This window comes from Mastigoproctus giganteus, chromosome 14 (assembly GCF_048544385.1).
Source record: "Mastigoproctus giganteus isolate SK-2022 chromosome 14, ASM4854438v1, whole genome shotgun sequence".
In the NCBI taxonomy this organism is placed as follows: Eukaryota; Metazoa; Arthropoda; class Arachnida; order Uropygi; family Thelyphonidae; genus Mastigoproctus; species Mastigoproctus giganteus.
This window is the reverse complement of record NC_143588.1, coordinates 92,452,437-92,475,328: the sequence shown is the minus strand read 5'-3', so window position 1 is coordinate 92,475,328 and position 22,892 is coordinate 92,452,437. Positions and strand designations below refer to the sequence as shown.

Genomic DNA, 22,892 nt, shown 5'->3' with positions numbered 1-22,892 from the left:
ATTCTTTGCAATGAGAACATACACCCATCGATTTGTGTTCATATTATAGAAGACCGTGGAATTAAAAATATGAGTTAAAGAAAGGTCAAGTATGGACCTTTCTGACCAGTATAAATGGGATGTCTGTGTGGTACAGGATGGCAGTAGATTAGCACTACAAGAATTGAGAATGGGCTACCAGAATTGAGTTGCAGCCATCCACACACAACGTATTCAACAATCCCTTGGTTCCAAGCAATAAAAGTCATGCTTCCACCAAGCAAAAAAACAACAAAGTCATGCTTCCACCACTCCATATCAAGCTGGAACTCCAAACAATTTGTTAAAAGAATTGGATCCTCAGAGTGGTACTTTCAAGCACATACAGTCGATGTTTCCAAAGTTACATGAGCTGCGTTTTTAGAATCCATTATTCTTTTCACAGTAATGTGGCAACAACCAAATTTCATAGTAGTTTATGTCCTATCCTAAATGTTTCCATCGCCCCTTCTCTTTTGACCTGAAGATGGGTTTCTACAATGGATCCGAAACGTAACCTATAAGGATTTGTAGTGTAGTTTTGCGTGTATTAATAAAATTAAATAAATGAAAAGGTAAATTATTAACTATTATAAAATTGTTTAATAAATCTTAAAAATTAAATTAACACTAATTAAAACCAAAGTTAATATTGTAGTTTTATAATAAAGTAATTTAATAATAATGACATTAAATTTGAGTAGTAGTGGAACTCCAGAACTTTTTACCTCGTGCAATTAGGGACTCAATATCTGTCTGGCTACAAGTGGATGGCAGACAAAGTCCTATACGGAATGAATAATTATTTGCACCATTACGAAATCGCTTGAAGAGTTTGAAAAACTGCAAAGAAAATCGATAAAATACAAAATTATAAAAATTAATTTTACCCTTAAACGACGTGTGCTGCCATCTAGTATTAAACAATGAAACTGAAATATTTTAATTTGAACGACAAATACTTACCGTTTTGGAAGTGCTTATTGGTGATCCAGATCGGTTTCCTGAGTGGTAGGTATTAATTGCATTGGAGATGACTCTTGGAGACTTTAATTCCACCATACAATACTGGCCTCGGAAAAGTTTATCTTCTGGTCTCGTTGGTGGTTTATCTCCTCTACCAACAACGATATTCAGACAGTCATCGTACCCTCCAATTGCAAGAAGAGTTCCAGATAAAAGCGAGCTAGGGGGCTTCCCCATAGAATCTACCACTACGTAATAAAAAAAAAATATATATATATATTATTTATTTTTTAAGTTATCATAAATATCAATCTTCATACAAAATAGGTTGAAAATAGAAACTTTGAAGCTCGTGGGGCAGCTGACATTGAAATCAGTGGGATTGTCCCTCATTTGCCCTTGAGGTGAAAGAGAATTGAGCCGCTATAAATAAATGATGAAAGGAATCTGTCTCAAGTTAGACGCAGTGCGTTTTAATAAATCATATTTGGCTGAAATCGGCCGAAGGCTTAACAAAGATTTCTATGAAACGATTGTAACAGGAATTATTATAATTCGATATATGAATGGCCTGGTTTTTTCCCATCAGTAAAAATAAAGATAATTCTGTGAATTTGTAATAAAAATACGCGACTTCAACTCGTGCACTTCGTTTATCCTTAAACGATCTGCGCGTGTGATTTGTAGACGATGGAGTCACGTGATACGTAAAAGCGATACTTTTGAGTTTGGCTTTAACACTAATCTCGATTGATTATTTTTATTTGCGTGAATATCCATTTTGTATAAAAAGATAAAATTTTTAACAAATTTACGTTTTATAATGTGCCGCTAGATGGCAGCACCGGACACAAGGTTGGATTGTTGAATGTCATAAAATACAAGTGATTTATGGTATTTCCTTTTATTTTTATAACCCGTTTTCTTTTAGATTCTTAGAAGGGCTTTTAAGAGTCTGAAAGAATGTGGTAAAGGTAAAGGCTGTGGGGTTATACGATTTCCGTTAATCATGCTAAGTTTGTGCTTTATTTATTACCTATAATATAATACACTAGTGTCCAAAAGTTAGTCACACCAAGAAAAACACGTACTTGGATCAAGATTCATAATATTGAGTTTGAAAAATATGTTTTTACTTTCGTGTATCATAAACACGAGATCCTGAGATTCATGAGAAACATTGGGCAGTCTCATATAGAGTCCCCATCCTTTCTTAAATCTCTTGCATATACTTATTTTTTTTAAAAAATCGTGTTGCTACTATTTATTTATTTTGGATTTTATGCCAAGGTAAAAAAGGGCTGCGAGGCGTCAATAAATGCACGTATCCTGCAGTTGGTTTGACAGTTTCTGGATGGCCCGTCTACAACAATTTCAATATTTATCCTCTTCAAAGTACTCTCCAGCCCCGCCTGTGCAGTGCCTCATTCGTGATTTCCAGGATCTAAGACAGTAGAGGAAGTCCTCGGAAGACACCGCCTTTAATTGCTGCCTTGTGTTCTTCTGAACGTTGGCTAAGTCCTCAAATCTTTGAGGTGGATTTTAATTTTCGGGAACAGAAAAAAGTCAAACGGCGCCACATCTGGTGAATAAGGCGGGTGCTCTAACGTTGTGATCCTGTTTTTCGTTATAAACTCTCTCACTGTGGCAGAGGAATGACGTGGCGCATTGTCGTGATGGAAATCAATTTGTCCAGCCATAATCGGGCTGCGTCTTTCGAATTTCTTCACAAAGTCTGAATTTCTTCCAAATTCACGATGAACAACTTGTCACAATCAAACACGAGATCATGAGAAACATGGTGTTGATGTTCGATCCAGACGTTCTTGCTTTCATTCTAGCCACACCTTGTACAACTTTCGTGCTCGAAATCCACTTTAAGAAGTGAAACCAAAACATCGAGTCAATGTTAAGGTGGTGTAACAAGATCTACGTGTAGAGGACACTGAAACTCATCCTGTTTCAGTATCGTGTATACGCTGAACTACGGATGATGAACAACCTTGGACCTTGGCCACTGAACCGAAAGAGACAGCGAAGCGAACTTTAATCAAACACGCAGGTTTTCGAGCCAGGTGTCATTTAACGGGGTGTCCTTGGATTTCACTTCCAATTTGTTCGTCACCTTCGCTAATGGTGATTCATTCCCACATTTCAATGCGCGTGTCTGGAAGATGTAGGTTTATCTGACATCTACAAGAGAATAACGGAATGAGTTAACGAGTACCGAATAACCAAATGACCCCCACCCCCCGAAGAGACATTAATTAGGTGGAACCCAATTTTGTCCACATCTACGAGTACTCGTTTCATTTTGGTCGATTGTAAGAAAATCGAATCGTTTTTCTTCCTTAACGCGTTAAGGTCGCGAATCCTTTTCAAGACAGGGGTTACCTAATCAAACTAATTAGATTTTAAAATCGTTACAAGGCGAGCAACCTTTTTGCACTTTAAATAAAAGAGACAACCTCGAGGATTATGATATTTTTAGCATTTTTTCCCCCTCACTTCTTCTGAGATTTCGACTATTTAAGGGTTCGTGTATTTCTTTTTGTAAAATACTTCCTCTTGATAGTCTTAAACATTTCGTTACAAGGACAATTGGATTGCAATAACTTGGTCTAAGTATAATCATTAACCACTGTGGTCTTGGAGAAAAGACCCTGAACGCCTTCTTGCAAAATACACTCCGAAATCACCTACAGTAAGATATTTGCTCCTCCCCATCAAGATCGTGAAAAAGAATTTAAAAAAAATGGTGAAATAAGTAAAATATAATAATTTTTTTTACTCCGGAACGTCCAATAGAGTGAAAAGAGTTTATAAGATAGAGACAATACAAGAACAATATCGTATTTAGCAGTGACGTGTACTAGAAGCACGGTCATTTCAAACGCGTGTACTACTGCGCCCTCCTGTTTGACCTCTCGGCTAAAGCAGCCTGAAAATAAGTTGATGTTTCAGAAAACACTGCGAGCATCTTTTTATATTGTGGCCCAGTCGCGGAATTGACGCCAAAGCTGTTTATTATTTACTGATATAGAAATGTCAGTAGGGCCGGACGGGACCCGATGAATCTGTTTTTAAGAGCCCTGGACAATGATGACCGAGCTCGTTTATCAACTGACCGTCCGTTATATATAGGATGCATTATGTACGAAGCAGAACAGCATTAATTAAATATATTATTAATACTATATTTTTTAATAATTTATTATTTTTATAGGAATATATTAATAATAATATGTAATAAATACGTGTCGATAAAAAAGGAAGTCTCATTTTATATAATTATGCTTTTTTAATTATTATTATTTTATTTTATTTTGTTTTATTTTTTATTTTAATTTATTTTATTTTTAATTTAATTTTATTTCATTTTTAATTTAATTTTATTTTATTTATTTTATTTTATTTTTAATTTAATTTAATTTAATTTTATTTTATTTAATTATTATTAAATTTAATTATTATTTAATAATGGTATTAGTTTAACCATTATTTTCGTACATAAATTTTAACACATACAAAGCTATAATATCAGGACAAGATTCTAAAAGAATTTAAATTCGAAAATATTCAAAAATTCCAAATTCTAAAAGATTACAAATTTCAAAATTCTAAAAATTGTAATTGAAAAAGCTATAGTATCATGCAAAGATTCCAAAATATTCAAAAATTCTAAATTCGAAAAGAAGACTCAAAAATTCTAAATTCTAAAATATTTTAAATTCCAAAGCTCAAAAATTTTAAAGATTCTAAATTCCCAGGCTCAAAAATTCTAAATTCTAAAATATTCTAAATTCCAAGGCTTAAAAATTCTAAATTGTAAAAGATACAAATTTCAAAATGTTCTAAATTCCAAGTCTCAAAAATTCTAAGATTCTAAATTCCAAAGCTCAAAAATTCCAAATGATTCGAAAATTCTAAAAGATTACAAATTTAAAAATTCTAAAAATTCTAGTGTGAATAGCTGTTAAGCAAAAATTCTTTTAATCATCACGAGTGTGATATTTTAATTGTTATCAGTTTACTAAATACATAATCACGAATTATTATATTTGCTTATTATATTAGTCATAGTAGAAACGTTCAAATATGTGTTTCAACCCAAGAAAAAATAAGTAAAGTGCATTACGAAATTGGCAGTGTACTCGATTTAATTTATTAAATCACAGAGCAGAAATACGTGTTGCATTTCACTCGTTGTTTATTAAAAAGTATTACAAAACATGCATTAAATATCACATTGGGTGGCATGCGCAGTGAAGTGAAAACAATTACTTTTATATATTATTGTGATTGTGTTTTTAAGGGACATATTTAGGGAGAGGGCGTTTAACCCTCTTGAAACCGTTTGAAATTGTTAAAAAAAAAAAAAATGAAAGAGCCACTCAGAAGTCGAAGCTTCCCTCTTTCTGTTTACTATTATTCTTTTTTGTAACAGCCGTGTACCACTACTTTTCGAACAGCCCCTTCTTAGTCATAAAAAGCCTAACAATATCAAATCTGCAGCCTTGAAAATGAGAATTGTCGTGACTAAGAACTTTGATCCGTGAATTGTTTCGAAGAAACTCTTTTTAGCAGGAAACTCAGGCAGTGTGGAAACTTAGGGAAAATGTCTGTAACTGATGTAGGGGTCTGATGATTCAGCGCCAGTCAAGTTTGACGCGTTCTGTAAAGGAAGTTCACTTCGATATCGTGCAAAATAGCTATCGATAAAATCTTACGAACTACAGATACAAGTAACAGTTACAAATAACAGTTACAAGTGATAGTTAGAAATAACAGTTACAAGTGATAGTTAGAAATAACAGTTACAAGTAACAGTTGCAAATAACAGTTACAAGTGACAGTTAGAAATAAAAGTTACAAGTAACAGTTACAAATAACAGTTACAAGTATTAAAATATATGAAGGTGAGCCAGTTAAGGAATTCAAAACTATTAAGATCGCTTTTAGATTAGATTTTTTTTTTATTGCAGATGTAATTCAAATACAATTTATCTTTATTATCACTAAAGAAATTTAGTGATAATAAACGAGACCAGTTTTTGTTTCTAAGATGGAAACAGGATTTTCAATTTTAAAAGCGCTTTTCATCTTCTTTACAAATTATTAATGCCTTTTCCAAGAATAACAATAAACAAACAAAATAAAAAAATAAAGTAAACTGTATCGTGTGCAAATCACAATCACTGGCGTCAGTCCAAATTGCTAACATTCATAATGTTTTATAACAGAATCAACTTTATAAAATAAATATAGATTAGATTTTAACTTATTAAACAAATATTGTAATGATAATTTATTATAATGATTATTATTATTAAAAGTACAATATTTATTCAAAATAATTCTTTCAAGGATCAAGGAACTTGTTGAGGAGTATTTAGCTTCTTAAAACCGGTTTTCTGGATACCGATGTGATGGGGAGCATTGCATCATCCACTCTTGTCCACATCATACCATTTAGTAACCATGGCACGGTGGAACGGCAAGATCGTGTACCGACTGCTCATGGCATGAGTGGTAATTTTGAAGAAACTGGTTCTGCCTGATAAGGAAGCTTCCCGTTGAGTGAAAAACACCAGTACACCATCCTTACAAGGTCCTCCTGCAAGAAATTAAAACTTCGCAATCTCCTTACCCATACAAATTTCTCTTAACGAAGGTTAACTCAAGCGGATGAAAACTTTATTCGCAATCTGTGGATGTCTAATGATGCTTTTCAATCTAACTGGTTTTGTGAATAAATAAAACTTTCCTGGTTGGTTGGAAGAAAGCCCCCGACTGAGTAACAGTGTGGTGCACAACTTCATCTCTGACTCTTTTGAGAAGCTTTTAGAACGGTGTAATAAGCGCTTTCAATCAGATGGTGATTGATATAAAAAAAACACCGTCTTTGAGCTCCACACCACACCTCGTAGGTGTATGTGAACTATAAGAAATTTTTCTTGCGCTCATGGAACTGTTCACACTTTTACAACTCTCTTTTAAACGTCCAAAGCATTCTTGAAATTCCTCCAAAGTTATCTACTTCGGATCACACAGAATTGTACGAATCAAAACAGGATTTATTTAAAATAAGAACTGGACCGTTTGCACGACAATGCACCTGCTCATACGGCATTAATTATTTAATGTTATTTTTTTTTTTTTCTAAAAAATGGGTTAGTGTGATCAACAACCAATGAGATGCACAATAGAAAATCTGTTGAACTCATATTCTAGCTCACAATATCTGTCTTTAGTGTAAACTTTGCTCAGATGGAATAGTAGAGATCAAAGTCAACAGATGCTTTGGATTATTTTCTCTAAACATCTATCAAGTATCTTCTTTCATTCGTTCATGCTGTTGAAATGAGTTGAAAGCATTTTATAGAAAAATATACTGAGTACAAGTCTGAATGACTTTTACTCATAATTTGTCGCGGTATATAATAATAATTATTATTATTTGTTAAATTTTGAAGGATATTATCGATAATAAATCAAGTTAGAAACCTAAAAACAGATCTTAAATTCGCAATATGATTTTTGTGACGTCACAGCATGACTAGTCATACAGGTTACGTCACTAATTCTCTTAACCCTAACAAATTTCTAAATTTAAAAAAAATTTATTCGGTCTATTCAAATATTTTTTATAAAATAATTTGTAATATAAAATATAAGTTTTAAGAAAGCTGACTAATGCGCTTATTAATTTTAATAGTTATTAAATCTAAACTTTATTGAGACACCGGAAAATGATACGGTAGGATTTTTAAAAGCGTCATTTTTAGTCTCAGAAATATTTTTGTATATTTTTTTAAATGTTATTTTATTATGTAAACTCCAAAAACGAGAGGTATCAGAACCTATAGTACTTAGTACCATGCTTGCGTTGGAGGTTGAGAAGACGAAAGAAGATATTTGTTGATATTGGACTTGAACTTCTGTAGATTGTAATTTTCAGGAAATACGTATGAAGGAAGGTTGTTCCAGAAAACGGCAGTTGAATGAATAAATGAGGAAGATGAAAAGTTGGTTCTGTGGGTTTGAAGTTGGACAGTAAATGGATGTTGGCTGGTGGCGGCACGTGTTCGGACTGTTTTGAAAGAGAGAGTGGGAATTATAGAAGCCAATTCAGAAGAACAGTGCCCATGGAAGTATCTGTAGAAGAGGCATGCAGCAGAAACAGAGCGTCTATGAGACAGCGAGTGGAGAGACTCTGTTAGAGATGAATCATTAATTAACCTAACTGCCCTCTTCTGAATGGAATCAAAAAGCCTGAAAGAGGTTTTGGGGGCACCACCCCAGATGTGGGAACAAAATTCCATGGCAGGACGGATTTGCGATTTATACGGAGTGAGCAGCTGTTTGGGAGAAAAGTAACACGAAGAGCGAAAGAGAAAACCAAGTTTTTTAGATGCAGAGGAAGCAATATTTGTAATGTGCTTGTGCCAAGAGAGATTAGAAGTCAGGGTAATCCCCAAAAGAGATATATCATTTTGCCTAGAAATCGGAGTGTCACTAAAGATAAGCATAGGAGCAGAAGAATCCTTTTTGCGAGATATAAGACAAGCCTGAGTTTTAGAAGAGTTGAAATCAACGAAGTTGTCTTTGCCCCACTGGAGAATTACCTGACGATCGGCATTTAAGGAATTGGTAGCAGATTTTCGAGAAATTTAAACTGATTGAGCAGGGACAAGGTTTCTCAAAATGGAAAGTTGAATGCAATGTGCTATCATCAGCAAAACTACGGATAGGATTTCCAGTCAATGGAAGAAGGTCATTGATATACAAGAGGAAAAGAGTGGGGGAAAGAACTGAACCTTGGGGGATACCAACATTAGTGGAGAAGTTAGAAGACAGAGAGCCATCTACCATCACCCTCAGTGAGCGATCAGAGAGAAAACTGGATAACCAATTACTAAAAACAGTTGGCAAACCATAAGATGGAAGCTTGTTTAGAAGACCTTTATGCCAAACACGATCGAAAGCCTTTGAAATGTCAAGAGCAACTACTTGTGTTTCACCGAACCTTTCCATTGAATTAGTCCACAAATGGGTAACATAAGCCAGAATATCACCAGTGGATCGACACTGACGGAATCCATACTGGCGATCATTGATCAGACGGAAGGTTTCTAGGTAGTTTAAAAGTTGGCGGTTAATTGATTTCTCCATTACTTTAGAAAGAGTAGAAGTAATTGCAATGGGACGATAATTGGATGAGAGGGATTTGTCACCCTTTTTAGGAACTGGCTGCATATGAGCAAATTTCCAAGCAGAAGGAAAAACACTTTTGGAATAAGAAAGTGAGAAAAGGCGGCAAAGAATAGGAGTAAGTTCAGGAGCACAGGTTTTGAGAACAATTGGAGAAATACCATCGGGACCTGGAGCTTTCTTAGCATCAAGATTCGTCAAAATCCTTCTGACATCCTTTTGACGGAAGACCACAGGAGGCATTGAATGGAGCGTGTTGGGAATGGTGGGAGGTGTTTTACCAAGATCATTAATACATGAGCTCGAAGAAAAATGGGATGCTAGCAGGTCAGCTTTATCCTTGGCTGAAGTGAAAACAGAACCATCTGGTTTGGACAGAGGTGGGAGCAGAGATGGGCAAAAGTAGCGGCCAATAGCGTTGGCAAGAGACTAGAATTCTCGGCTACCATTAGGGCAAGAAGCAAGTTTTCTACTCTTAGCCTGTTCAAACTCTAGTTTGGACTGATTAATAACTGCTTTTCAATTGTTGCGAGCTTTGGTGTAGGCAGAAAATGAAAGTGAAGAATTAGAAACAAGCCAATTACGGTATGCAACATTCTTCTCTTGAACAGCCTTAGCACATTTATTGGAAAACCAAGGTTTAGATAAATGACGAGATTTTAAAGTGGAGTGTGGGATAAAGGATTCCATTCCTGCAAGAATAATTTCACTGACACGATCTGAGCAAACGTTGACATCAGAGCTTTTGAAACAGTAATCTGACCAAGGAAAAGAAGAAAAGAAGTCTCGCAGGTCATCCCATTTTGCATTCTTGTAATGCCAAACAACACGAGGTTGGGAATAACCACGAGATAAAGGTTCCATTGGAGAAGAGACAATTACCAAGTTGTGATCTGAGGTGCCTAAAGGACCTATCACTTCGACCGTGTACTTAGAAGGATTGTTTGTGAGAAAAAGACCAAGCGTGTTAGCTGTATAATTAGGATTGTCCAGTATTCTTGTAGGTAAATGAACAATCTGTGCTAGGTCATTAGTAATTGCAAAAGCCTCAGCATCTCGACCAGCTCGGTCGGTGTGACTAGAAAACTGAAGCCAGCTGGAGTTGTGAACATTAAAATCACCAAGGAAAATGACTGCACTGTTAGGAAAGTTGGACTGGAGAAAGTTAAGTTGCAAAGAGAGGAAGTCAAAAAGCTCCAAGTGATTAGTGGAGTTGGGAGAACGGTAGAGACAACAGATGAATTTTACACAATGAGGTATAGAGATTTTAAGCCAGAGAAGATCAAAGAGAGGAGATTCCAAATTGCCAAGTCTCTGACAGGGAATATCAGAACGGACATATGCACAAGTACAACCTTTGAGGCGAAAGGAATCATACAGCGAATAATTTGGGCATCTGAGATGAGCAGTAGTTGAATCAACCGATAACTGAGATTCTGTCAGAAAAAGTACATGAGGTTTGGCAGACTGCAAGTGGAAATGGACATCGTTGAGATTAGAATTGAGACCACGTATATTTGTGAAATGAATTAGGAAGTCCTTGGGAGGTTTAGATCTTTTCGCAGATAAGCTTGCTCCATTTGTTTGACAATTCTTGGTGTATTCAATAGTAAGAAAAAGTGGGTGGGACATGCTGTATGAAGTAATGAAATTTTTGGATATGGTGTACACATGGTAAAAATATACCCAGATCCTTGACATAACGTGGCCTCGACAATGCTCCCCACATATACACACTACTCGGACTCCCTCCAGTCACTATCTGGCAGAGTAGAGGTAGCAAGATTATACACTAGCTGATCCGGAAGCTTCCTAGAGAGTTACCAATAGGTTCGGTCCGGTGTACTAACTAGCGGCCGGCCTGCGAACACCGTTTTAGAGCTGTACCCTCGAAATGTAAGGAATATTGGATCTCGCCATGATGTTCATCATAACCTCAAAAGTCATCAATCATACTGCATGACGGAAGAGATGGGGAAGGGTTGATGTCACGCATCAAGAAGGATTTTATACAGTCCCTTTGGAGTAGGTATAAACTGACAGGGGGGTCGGCAGGGAAATCATAGAAACGAAAGTGGCAGTGCATCAAAGCGAAGTTTGGGTGCACTGACCACACCGGCCTAAAGGAAGAAAACAAGCATAAGAAAAGATTTTGAGTAAACAAGAAATCTGAATACTTATAAAATTGAAGGTTTAGATGAATAGGAAAAGGCAACCAATCAGAAGTAACAGTTCTCAGGCAAGGAGGAATTATGATATTCGAAAGAGGAATATAGGTAAATTTTCCGGTGGAAATCAGTGTGTGGATACGATTTTCTTTTTGTACGAAAAAAATAAGAAAAAAAATACATTATTAAATAATATAAATATGTATTTTGACACCGATGAAAGTGATCACGTGAGAGTGACATCACACATTGTGAATAAGTTATTTCAATCAGATGTTTCTTGCATTCAAATTCCCTTTTTTCTTATCATCTGATAGAAGTGGTGAGCATCTTTTCATCAGTTGAACAAAACCAGTCTTCGGATGGGTAGACATATATTTCTACCCCTGTGATTTTTCTGCCCTCTCTGCTTACCCCCAAAGACGTAATTTCAGAAGGCCAGACTCTGCTTACGTCTTTGGACGTAACCAGAGGCTGTCCTTCTGAAATAATGATTGATATTTTTGAGACTGAGATGGCCTAACTCGCTGTCCCTCTGGATCCGAACCCTGGCAGCTCCAAGGTCAAAAAGAAGAACATGCTGCCGTATTGTCCCTAATTTTTTTTAGCCAGTTGGGATCTCTCCCCCCTCCCTCCATGATGCTCGCTAATTATGTTATGAAATATTTATGAAGGTTGGTTAATGCAAGCTGATTCCACATCTGACCTTGTACTCACCGGGTTCAGCATCCAGCAAGAAAAGTAAATAGGGCAAGTCGGATTGCATAAACCGTAAATCGACCTCGCTAATTAATTGTAAGGGACGGATTTTGTCAAGCTATGCACTGATTTCTTCTTAATGAGCTCTCAGAATTAAACATTAACTCCATAGTCAATTTAAAGAACTTTCTACCCTAAAATACAACATTAAAATCAATTCTTATCGATTTGTTTTATTTTGTTATGAATCATTTAAAACACATTTCTTCTACACGAATCGAATCTTTTATTCTTTCATTGGGAAAGTAAACTTCCAGGAAAGTTTCATCTCTCAGCACACGCGAGTATTCTTTGAAACGGCTGATTTCTTACTAAACATTGCGTGCACGTACAAATAGTTTTCAAGATAATTCTAATGGCAAATCGATTAATTCTTCTCACGGTACCAATTTACTACGATTGCATTATTCTTAGAAACGTTTGAAAAACCGGTTGTGCCATCAGCAATCAGCAATACTGGTAGAAGTTTTGTAGGAGACTTAAGAAATGCCGATGGTACAGTAGTCATCAATAGGAGTGAATATAAGGCATAAATTTCAAAATTTACTGTATAAAATCCATTCTCCAGAATTGACTCCGATTTTTAGAATGGCCCCTGGACAGAGGACGCTAAGTCATCACACATTTGAGACTACTTCTTCCAGGTATTCAGTACATTACTTAACGATCTCTCTTAAAATTAATGCGAGTGACTAAGCAGAGTATTAAAAATGTTGCCTCGAACAGTAGAACAAACCTTGCCTTCACTACGAGTTGTCTTGACATTGCACTGCTTCAAACACTTTTAAATCCTGCTAATTTAATAATTAATAATATTATATTGTATAGTTAAAATAAAAAATAAATTTTCTCTGACCACATAAGGTCAGAGAAGTTCCCAAAATAGACAGAACACACGAACATCTCCGTATTTAGTAGTCGTGTGGACTTGAATCATGGCCACTCCAACGCATGTACTTCTGTACTCTAGCTTGAACGCTCATTAATTAATGTCTAAATTAATTAAAACTATTAATTAATATAACTGTCATCTCATATAAATTCGTAGTTTTATTTATTTAATAATAATTAATTCTATATTTAAGATTGGCACATGTGTATCGAATCCAGAAGGAGAACAACGAAGCTGAAGGAGACTTGGCTTAATTAAATCACTGAGGAGGGCCCTACGGCCCTCCTCAGTGACGTATCCGATGGTATGATACGTTGGCCACTGAGCATAATCCTTCATGGCTGCAGAATATCCATCTAGGATTAGGTTCTTCTAACAGAAGGATTTGCCATGTCACAAGGACACAATTTCAAGCAACCATCCAAATTTCAACAACTGTAGGAAGCATTTTAGACCACCATCCCTGAGGCACACCTTGAACACCTCGTTCAATCATTGCCACGAAGAATCCAGGGTTTTTTGGTGTCTAGGAGGAGGGAAGAAACCTAATTGCTGTTAAGCAGGTGCGCCTAATAAAGTGGCCACTCGGTGTAATACACCAGGACAACATCCAACTCAGTCCAATTCAAATTAACCAATGAAAGAGGATTAAGCAGTGAAATGTGGCTGTTATCTTCGTAGCAAATAAATAACAGTAGTGTGGCAAGAAGGCTGTCATTAAGATGAGGCAATCGTGTGGAGGTTTTGTTTTAATCTAATGATGCGCGAGAATAGTCGAGGGATTATAGTTTATGTGGTTTAAGAGGAAAAGGGCTGAGAAAATCCTGCAGTTTGGTATATAATTAGCAAGTGTCGCAATTCATGACTTTCCTCTCTTCTAGGAATCAAATCGGCTTCTGTAGATCGTATAACTACTCTTGATAATTATGGAAATCATAATTGTCTTAATCACGAAGCCAACACACTGTTCTTTGCAATCATGTAATTATATACTAATGGAACTCTTTGCCAAATGAACGTCAATAAAGATTTAGGTGTCAAAAATGAAATAAATATCCGCTGATTGGTTTTTAATAGCTCAAGGACCTAACCACGAAATAACAGGATGTATTTAGCAAATGGTTTTGACCTTTTTTAAAAAGTGACATCTCTTACTGGATTCCTACTGGTTTCTCCTTTCTGTATAGAATTTTAGAGGGACAATCCAGGCCACGAATTAAAAATACATCGATCTTGTTGCCCTACTCTGTACTCGTTCCAGAAGATGCACATCCTTCCTAGAGTGAGATCCTGGACGAGATAGGATTGGACAGTCTTGAGCATCGTATTCGTTGTATTTGAGTCCCTGTCGCATGGTTCTTGTAGATGTAGATTTATAGATTGTGCATCATAACTTAATCCTTCTTATATCAAAGGTATCTAAATAAAATTTTATTCATATTTTAATGGCTTTAATTTGATCTACACCAATAAAAGTCCAAACCTGAGATTCGTATATTCAGTAAGAGATATGGCAACCAACTGATAGATTTTTGTCATGCTTTCAATATCTTATCTTTAACCAAAGGTTTGGCAAGGGCTAAGGCCCTAGAGACCTTCTTGGTGATCCCTTTAAAACAATGTTTGAGTTCTTCCTCGTTCCACAAACGGAGGCTGCAATGAGTGGTTGAAGAACCCAATCGTAGATGCACTGCAGCCATGAAAGGATGCATCTGGCCCGAAGAATTTTCCAGGTAACCTGCGACATCCAAATGTTTCTCCACTGACATTAAAGGGTCCCTTAAATCTTGCCCATTTTCGCAATGAATTTCAAGCATACTGCATCCCCTGCGTCTGTCCACCTGCTTTATATTTCATCGAAGACTAGAGCAATTTCTGAGGTCCTCTTCGATGGAGGCTGTAGTTAGTCAATCTCAGGCAGGGAATGTAGTGTTTTTCATCCCACACAACATACAAATCGGCCAATTAACGCAGACTAATAATTGATGTTATTAGAATACGTTGTCATTTCATCTGGGATAAATCGAAGAAATGCTAAAGATGCAAAGAAAACTGTAACTTGGGGTGATGGTGTGTTGTCTCGTTGAGTATTGATACTGAACAGGCTGTTCGACTGCAGCAATCTGAAACCAGAATGGGGGAAATGCGTGATCGATTACACTTTGAAAAAGTTCTTAACGTGGGTGATCGCTTAGCAGGGTCACGATTTAAGAAACGAAAGACAACTGGTTTCTCAAAAGTATCCATCACAAAGGGTTTTGATGAGTGGAAAGTAAGCGGTTCTTCCACATCTTAAATGGTTAAATCTGGCAGAAAATAAATACTTCAAGAGGGAAGCCGTCGTAATCTAAGGAGAACTGTGAGGAAAAATAGGAGTGGCAGCAAATAATATCTGGATTCAACCAAGTCCAGAACTGCCTTATTTCAACCCGTGCCATGCGCAGGGAACTGAAGAAATTGGGTATTGGCACTCGCCTGCCTATTCGGAAGGCATTTGCTTCAGAGAAAACAGAAAAATCCGCTTTCAGTTGTGCCTGAGAACGTCGTGATTGCACTGTGGAAGTCATTAGGTCAGACGAATCACAATACACTTTGTTTTTCACTGATGGTAGGCAGACTGTGGCGAGAATCTCACGAAGCAATGGACCTTCCTTGCTTTTTAAGCCAACCCAAGCACCTTCAGGTGGTATCGTGGACGACAATGCAACAGTGAATCTTACCAGAATCATGCAAGAATGATTGGGAGAAAATGACACAGATTTCCACCGTCTTCCTTGACCCCCCCCCATATTCACCCGATCTCAATAGGGTTCAGATCGGGTGAATAAAGTCTATGAGAGCTTGAGGTGTAGGGTAGATACCCTCGAAGAAATTAATATGAGGGGCCCGTCAGCTCTCAGCTGCCCAACTCAACGCCAGAGCTCACTCGTGGGCATCAGGAAACACAGCGGCAACCTCCAAGGCAGAATTCGCTGGTCCCACAAGAGTTAGTTATTGTCAGTGACTCTGTTGTCAGGGAGACGGGGAATATATTGGGTAAAAAAGATAGATGGAACAGGACCAGGGTATGTATGCCAGGGGCAAAGGTTGATGACGTTGTAGAGCAGATATCATCTTTTAAGGGCACAAAAGGTGATATAGTTGTACACGTTGGCACTAATGATATTAAGAGTAGGAGACCGGCAGAATTACTTAACAAGTACAGGTCACTGATAAAAAAAAAAGCCGTGAATTAGGGTTGAATTTGAAAGTGTCTGCAATTCTGCCCAGACACGATAGAAGGGAGTATATGATGAGAGCCTTGTCGATCAATTCGGTACTGGAAAGATTGTGCAAGGCTCAAGGGGTAGAATTTTTCTTAGAGTTCAGTGATTGTTTCTACAGGGATGGGATACACTTAAATAGAAAGAGTGCCAGAAGATTTGCTGATGCTATCGAGGCAGTGTTAGGTGGGTCGGAAAACTGCTAGCTTGGGGGAGGGGGGGTCACAGACTAAAAGGTTAAAAGTAGCCGTAGGCAGAGGTGAAGGTGATTCTTGCACAACTTCTATTAGAACAAGTAGAGACCTGGAGCGAGGGGTGTTGGGGGTTTCAGGGACGGATGGCAGTCATCGTGAAACAGGTGAGTATATGGGATGTATTAGAGTAATTAAGAATAGAAATAGGTGCATGTATACCAATGCTAGAAGTATAGTAAATAAATTTGATGAATTTGAAGTGTTGGTCAAGACATCAAAGGCGGATATTGTTGGGATAGCAGAGATGTGGTGTCACACTGATATAAGGAATGCTGAACTGGAATTTGGGGAGTACAATGTGTACAGAAAGGATAGACAGGACAGAAAGGGAGGGGGTGTTATGTTGTTAATTAAGAAAACCATAAAATCAAAAGAAGTGCATCTAGTTGATGTTGGTGAACAATGCACTGTTGAGTCAGTTTGGTGTGACATAAGCACTGCAAAAGCAAAAATAAGAGTAGGAGTGTGTTATAGGCCTAATGACTCGAATGAGTACAATGAACAATTGTACAGAGAAATAGAGTGGGCCAGTAAATCAGAATGTCTTATAATGGGGGATTTTAACTTCCCAGATATTGACTGGAACTTGTGGGTTGGTCACTCACACACTAGTCAGACTTCTGTGGATTTATTGGATGATTCTTTTCTGCAGCAGCATGTTCGAGAGGCAACCAGAGAAAGTAATACTCTTGATCTGGTTATCAGCAGTGATCACAGTGTACTGACGTGGGATTTACTTAAAGATTTAATTACCATCAGGGGTAAAGGAAAGGGTTTTTACTTCCGTAAAGGCTAGTACAGTGGTCTCCCACAGTTTTTTTAATTCTGTACAGTGGGATCAACTGACGATGTTACAAACAGTAAATTCTAAGTGGGAAGCATTCAAGGAATTAATCGTGGAAGCTACTAAAAGTTTCATACCTATTAAGAAATATTGTTCAAGGCTAAATGGTTATTGTTACAAATGGTTACAATTAACAAATATTGGTCAAGGCTATTGTTCAAGGGTGAATGGTTATCAAATGAACTAATGAGACTCTTAGCAGAGAAGAAAAATGCATATAAATCAGGCGACACAGAAGCCTATGGCAGATATAAGTTAATTTGTAATCAGGTCACAAAGGAGGTTAGGCAGTCAAAGGCTGATTATGAGAAATCTTTGGCAAAGGAAGCTAAGAAACACAGCAAGGGCTTATTTACTCATATAAACTCTAGAAGGAAGGGGATGAATCTGATTGGTCCACTTGACATCGATGGTTCGACTGTTGATGATCCTGCTCAGATAGCAAACAAACTGAATGAGTATTTTGCATCTACATTCACACGTGAGGAATTATTAAGATTTAAAAATGGCAGAAGGTTATCAAATTGTATCAGGATACTTAATGATTTTGTAATAGATTAAAGCAAAGTGGAGGAGAAATTGTTGAAGTTAAACATAAGAAAAGCATCTGAGGTGGATGGGATCTATCCAGTTATATTAAAGGAGGCAGCAAAGCAACTAAGCAAACCCTTAGCCATAATTATGAGAGCATCCTTGGACTCAGGGGAGGTTCCCACGGACTGGAGATGTGCAAATGTATCCTCAATTCACAAAGGGGGATCGAAGGGTGACACGAGTAATTACAGACCAGTTAGTTTAACTTCTGTTCCGGGTAAAATAATGGAGTCGCTGGTTAAAGATGCACTGCAGGATCATCTAGACAAGACTGCAGCAATAATTCAGACACAGCATGGGTTTGTTAAGGGAAAGTATTGTCTGACAAATTTGATAGGATATTATGATGTGGTTACAAAGGAACTGGATGCAAAAAATAATTTTGATATCATATATTTGGATTTCAGGAAAGCTTTTGACACTGCTGTGCATGGAAGACTACTGTACAAATTGGAGCAGAATGGTATTAAGGGTAAGTTGCTACAATGGATAAAAGGATGGTTAAGTGGGAGAAGACAGAGGGTGGTAATCAATGGGTGCTGCTCTTCGTGGACTAATGTTATTAGTGGAGTCCCACAGGGTTCGGTGTTGGGTCCACTGTTGTTTTGTATATTTATCAATGATATTGATGAAGGTATATCAGGCTTAATGTCGAAGTTTGCAGATGATACAAAGGTTGGCAGGGTTGTTAATGACAGTAATGGCAGTGTGCTACTGCAACAGGATCTAGAAAATTTGGGCAGATGGGCTAAGAAGTGGCAACTGAAGTTTAACCTTGACAAATGCAAAGTACTGCATATGGGTAGAAGTAACCCCAGAGAAACGTACCAACTGTGTGGTACTACACTTAAGGTGGTAGAAAATGAAAAAGACCTGGGAGTAATTGTGCAGTCAGATATGAAGTTTTCTGAGCAATGCTGACAGGCTGCTAGGGCAGGTCATGGGGTTTTGTCAATGATATGTAGGAATTTTGCTAGCAGGGAAAAGGAGGTGATTGTCCCTCTGTATAAGGCAATGGTCAGGCCACGCCTTGTGTACTGCGTACAGGTCTGGAGGCCTCATTTTAGGAAGGATGTAGATTTACTTGAGCGTGTACATAGAAGGGCAACAAGATTGGTGAGGGGAATGAAGGGATCCTCTTACCAAGGGAGGCTTAAGTTCTGCAAATTGCAGTGGCTGGAGACTAGGCACCTGCGCGGTAATCTGATTGAGGTGTATAAGGCCTTGAATGGGTTGAACATGCTGAATTTTGTGGGGATCCTTCCACTTGTTCAGATTACCAACCTACGGGGACATAAATTCAAATTACGAAAGGACAGATGTAGGGTAGATGTGTGGAAATTTGCCTTTAGCCAGCGGGTAGTTAATTGCTGGAAGAAACTTCCATCTATCGTTGTGGAAGTTGATAGGTTGAATAAATTTAAGGAGGAACTGGACAAACATTTAGAGAGAATGGTTGTGTGAATTTTTTTTTTTTTTTTTTTGCTGATGCTGCATAAGCTCATACACTTGCTTTCTTGCATCACATGGCACTACTACTACTACTATTACTGTCTGAATAATGAATGTTCAATACGCCACAATAAGTCAGGAAATATATGATTGCATTTATTAGTTCTCGTAAGGAACAAACTATTTAGATTCTGTGACGTAAAATTCATTAATGAGCAAAAATGGGTCCACGTGGGTAGCACAGGCTTCGCACTTATATCGTGGCAATTCAGACATGGGAAGGAGAATTTGTCTCGAGGTATGCTACATCAACCAAAGCATCACGCTTCAAGAGCTTATTTGTGACGCTCTGGAGATCAGCACGTTAGTTATAATCACTATTCTCTCACACGAGGCGCCAAGGTCCGAGTTCGAATCTCCTCAATGACGCGAGGAATTTGTATGTGCCCTTTTCACCTGCTGCGTGAATAGGTCTGAGGTAAGAGCTGCGTGGTTTTTTCTCCCGGAAACTCCAGATAGATGGTCTGCTTGTTAAAATAAACTCGAAAATATGGAGATCATGGAGAGGGGAAGGCAGTCTGGTGAAGTGAACGTGGATTTGCTCAAATCTTTTTTACTTCTATGGATATGCATGGACATACGAGGTCAAAAAGGTCTGAGAAAGGATTATAAAATAATTCTAATTTTTAGTTTTAAATTTCTAAGATTAAATACAATAAGTTCGATTCAGTAAGTAAATAAATTTAACGTCACAGTAGATTGGTCCTTCAACTTCTTAGTGTAAATAGGGCATTATTAAAGGGTTAGTAAGACCCTATGCACTACAGTTCGTAAGGTATTTAGAGTAATACAGGATAATTCCTTTTTTGTTTGTTTTTTTTTCTGTTACTCACTTTGGTATTGAGAAAAGAACGAATTCTAGAAGTTCTTAGACTTCATTTGTCTGATCAGAATGAATTAGGAAATTTTTCTTTCATAAATTTACTTTTATGTCTGTGTTTTTGTTATTGAACGCACTTCCTGTTAAGCGAAGGATTTGCATTTTCGTTGCTTTTCTAGGTATTTGACGTAAGTTGAGCTTATCAGTTATGTGTTCGAGTCCATTTTTTCTCTGTTCACGCCTCCTAAGTCTGACATCGTATAATCTTTCAAGATTGCGAGCGCGATGAGATTTAAAATTTAATAACAAGTTTAGAAAGAATAATTTTTATTAGTATACGCTTAGTGTCAGAAAAATTGCCAACCCTTAAAGGTAATTCATCCGAACTTGGCTTATAAATATGTGAGGGTTAAAGGAAAGAAAGTTCAGAAGGACAGATCTTTATTTAATGGGGAAAACCAGTACTAAGGGTGCGCCTTTGATAACGATACAAGTTGTTACTCGTCTTGGCATTGAATCAAAAAGGTACCCTCTTGAGGAGCATCCTTTCATTCCTTTAACTGTAAACCCCTATAGTTTGTGCTGGCTGAGACATCACTGCAATTCAGACATACTTAATAGGATTAAAATCAAGGGACCCAGAATATTTGGAAGGATATCAGAATAGCGCAGAAACTGTCCAACAATATTAGCCGTGTAGATGTTGGAGACAGGGCAGAAGGGCGGTATAAGTACAATTTCAACGCCACATCAACCGACGAGGCTACCTTAAAGAAACAGCTGGTGCACAACTTCAATAAGATATGGTACCTCCTATCATGGTTCTTGGATTTGTCCTGTGCGCAACAAAGGACATTTGTGGTCATATCCTGGACTCTTTCTCCAGGGTATGGCCACATCAGGATCCTTTAGTCAATGTTCCCAAATAGAACCTTGATTCATCACTAAATATATTGAAAAAAAGCAATTGTAAAACTAACGAGACTCAAAATCAAGACTTAACCACCCGTTTTTCAACTTCAACATATTTAAGAGCAGTAAATATTTCGAAATGTGGAGTATAATACAGGATTATTATTATAACCGAAACTTTTGAGTTAAATAACACTTACTGACAATGGCCCAATCCTTTAACTGCCTAATTCCAAGTATGAACCTTAAGATGCTGGCAGAGCATGGTCCCGACATCTGTATTTCGGTTGACTGTCGCATTAGATGTGGAAGAAGAAATTTAAACAGCGAATCCACGGAATCTCTTAATCTTTTCTCGGCTTCTTCGAACGTTGCGGGCTCTCCATCCTCATCTTCGACCAATGTAGAAGTGGCTTCTGTAGCTTCACCCTCCGTGGAGTTTTCTGTCTTTCCATCGTGGATCACCGAAATCAGAATCAACGCACAAATAAACAGCTTATTCATTTTCCACCCGAGGGTGCAATCACACAAGAGCGAAAGGGAAGTTTTGCTTTTAAAAGACTTCTCAAGGTTAGAAACCTGATTTGTGCGCATGACAGATCCCATCATGCAATTTTCCTTTCTCTGCGTGTTCTCATTCTTGCTCTCTTCCAGAAAACACGTGCGCCTTAGGAGATCTCTTTTAAGGGCTTCTCCTAACGAGCACCTGTCTATCTTCTTATCATAATTCAGAAATATAATATTTTGTTTTTAACTGTAAGATTTCGAAGAGTTATTCTGACTCTTTATTTTGATGAAAGAAAAGTTAAAAACGAAGGTTAAAAAATTGTTAAATATATATATATATATTAAAAAAGGTTATAGTACACCTGTAATGTCTGAATGAATAAATCCCATTTATTTTATACTCAGAAGTAAATAATTATACCAAGATTGACATCCACAGCGAACATAAGAGAAAAAATCAGAGAATAGGAGTACTTGGACACTCTGAAGCAGAACCTCCTCGCTCTCAGCAAGAGACCACTCTGATGGAGACCAAAAAGCCTCTACAGGAGTCTCGGAGAAGACGGGAAAGAAGGGAACGGACCACCCGAGAAGAAGACGATTGAGGAGTTCTGGGGCAACATATGGAGCAGGGAAGTAAGACAACAGCCGAGCCCCTTGGATAGAACTAGAACGCAGGAAAACCAAGGATATACAAGAGATGAGAGAGTGGGTGATTCGAGAAGAAGTAAAACAGACGATCAAGAACTCTCACAACTGGCGAACTCCAGAAATAGATAACGTCCACAACTACTGGTACAAGAAGCTCACTTGCACACACAAGCAACTGGCAGAGCAGGTCACCCGAATGAGAAGGCACCCAGAGACATCCCGAAGTTTCTCACTCAAGAAATCGCATATCAAGAAATACAGGCCAATCACTTGCCTCTCGACAATGTACAAGATCCTGACCAGATGCATAACCAGGAAGATATCAGACCACTTGGGGAGCCTGAACATAATGGCCGAACAGCAGAAAGGTTGCAAGCGGCTGGGCAAAGGATGCAAGGAGCAATTAACCATAGATGCCGCAGTTATGGAAGAAGCGCCGCAACCTGTACACAACCTACATCAATTACCTAAGGCTTCGACTCCGTGCCTCATAGCTGAACATCTACAAAGTCAATCCG

At 37.6% G+C, this 22,892-nt stretch overlaps 1 protein-coding gene across 1 annotated transcript in view; it reads right to left on the bottom strand.

Annotated features, from left to right (window-relative positions):
- LOC150075361 (nose resistant to fluoxetine protein 6-like) overlaps positions 1-21,732 on the bottom strand; it is a 29,139-nt gene extending 7,407 nt beyond the window's left edge. The window contains exons 1-3 of the mRNA XM_090389255.1: positions 21,417-21,732; positions 985-1,232; positions 747-861 (exon numbers count right to left, since the gene is read on the bottom strand). Coding sequence (XP_090245381.1) covers positions 747-861; positions 985-1,232; positions 21,417-21,720 — 667 coding nt within the window. The 5' untranslated portion in view covers positions 21,721-21,732. The remainder of the gene's footprint in view (positions 1-746; positions 862-984; positions 1,233-21,416) is intronic.
- Positions 21,733-22,892: the final 1,160 nt, after the last annotated feature.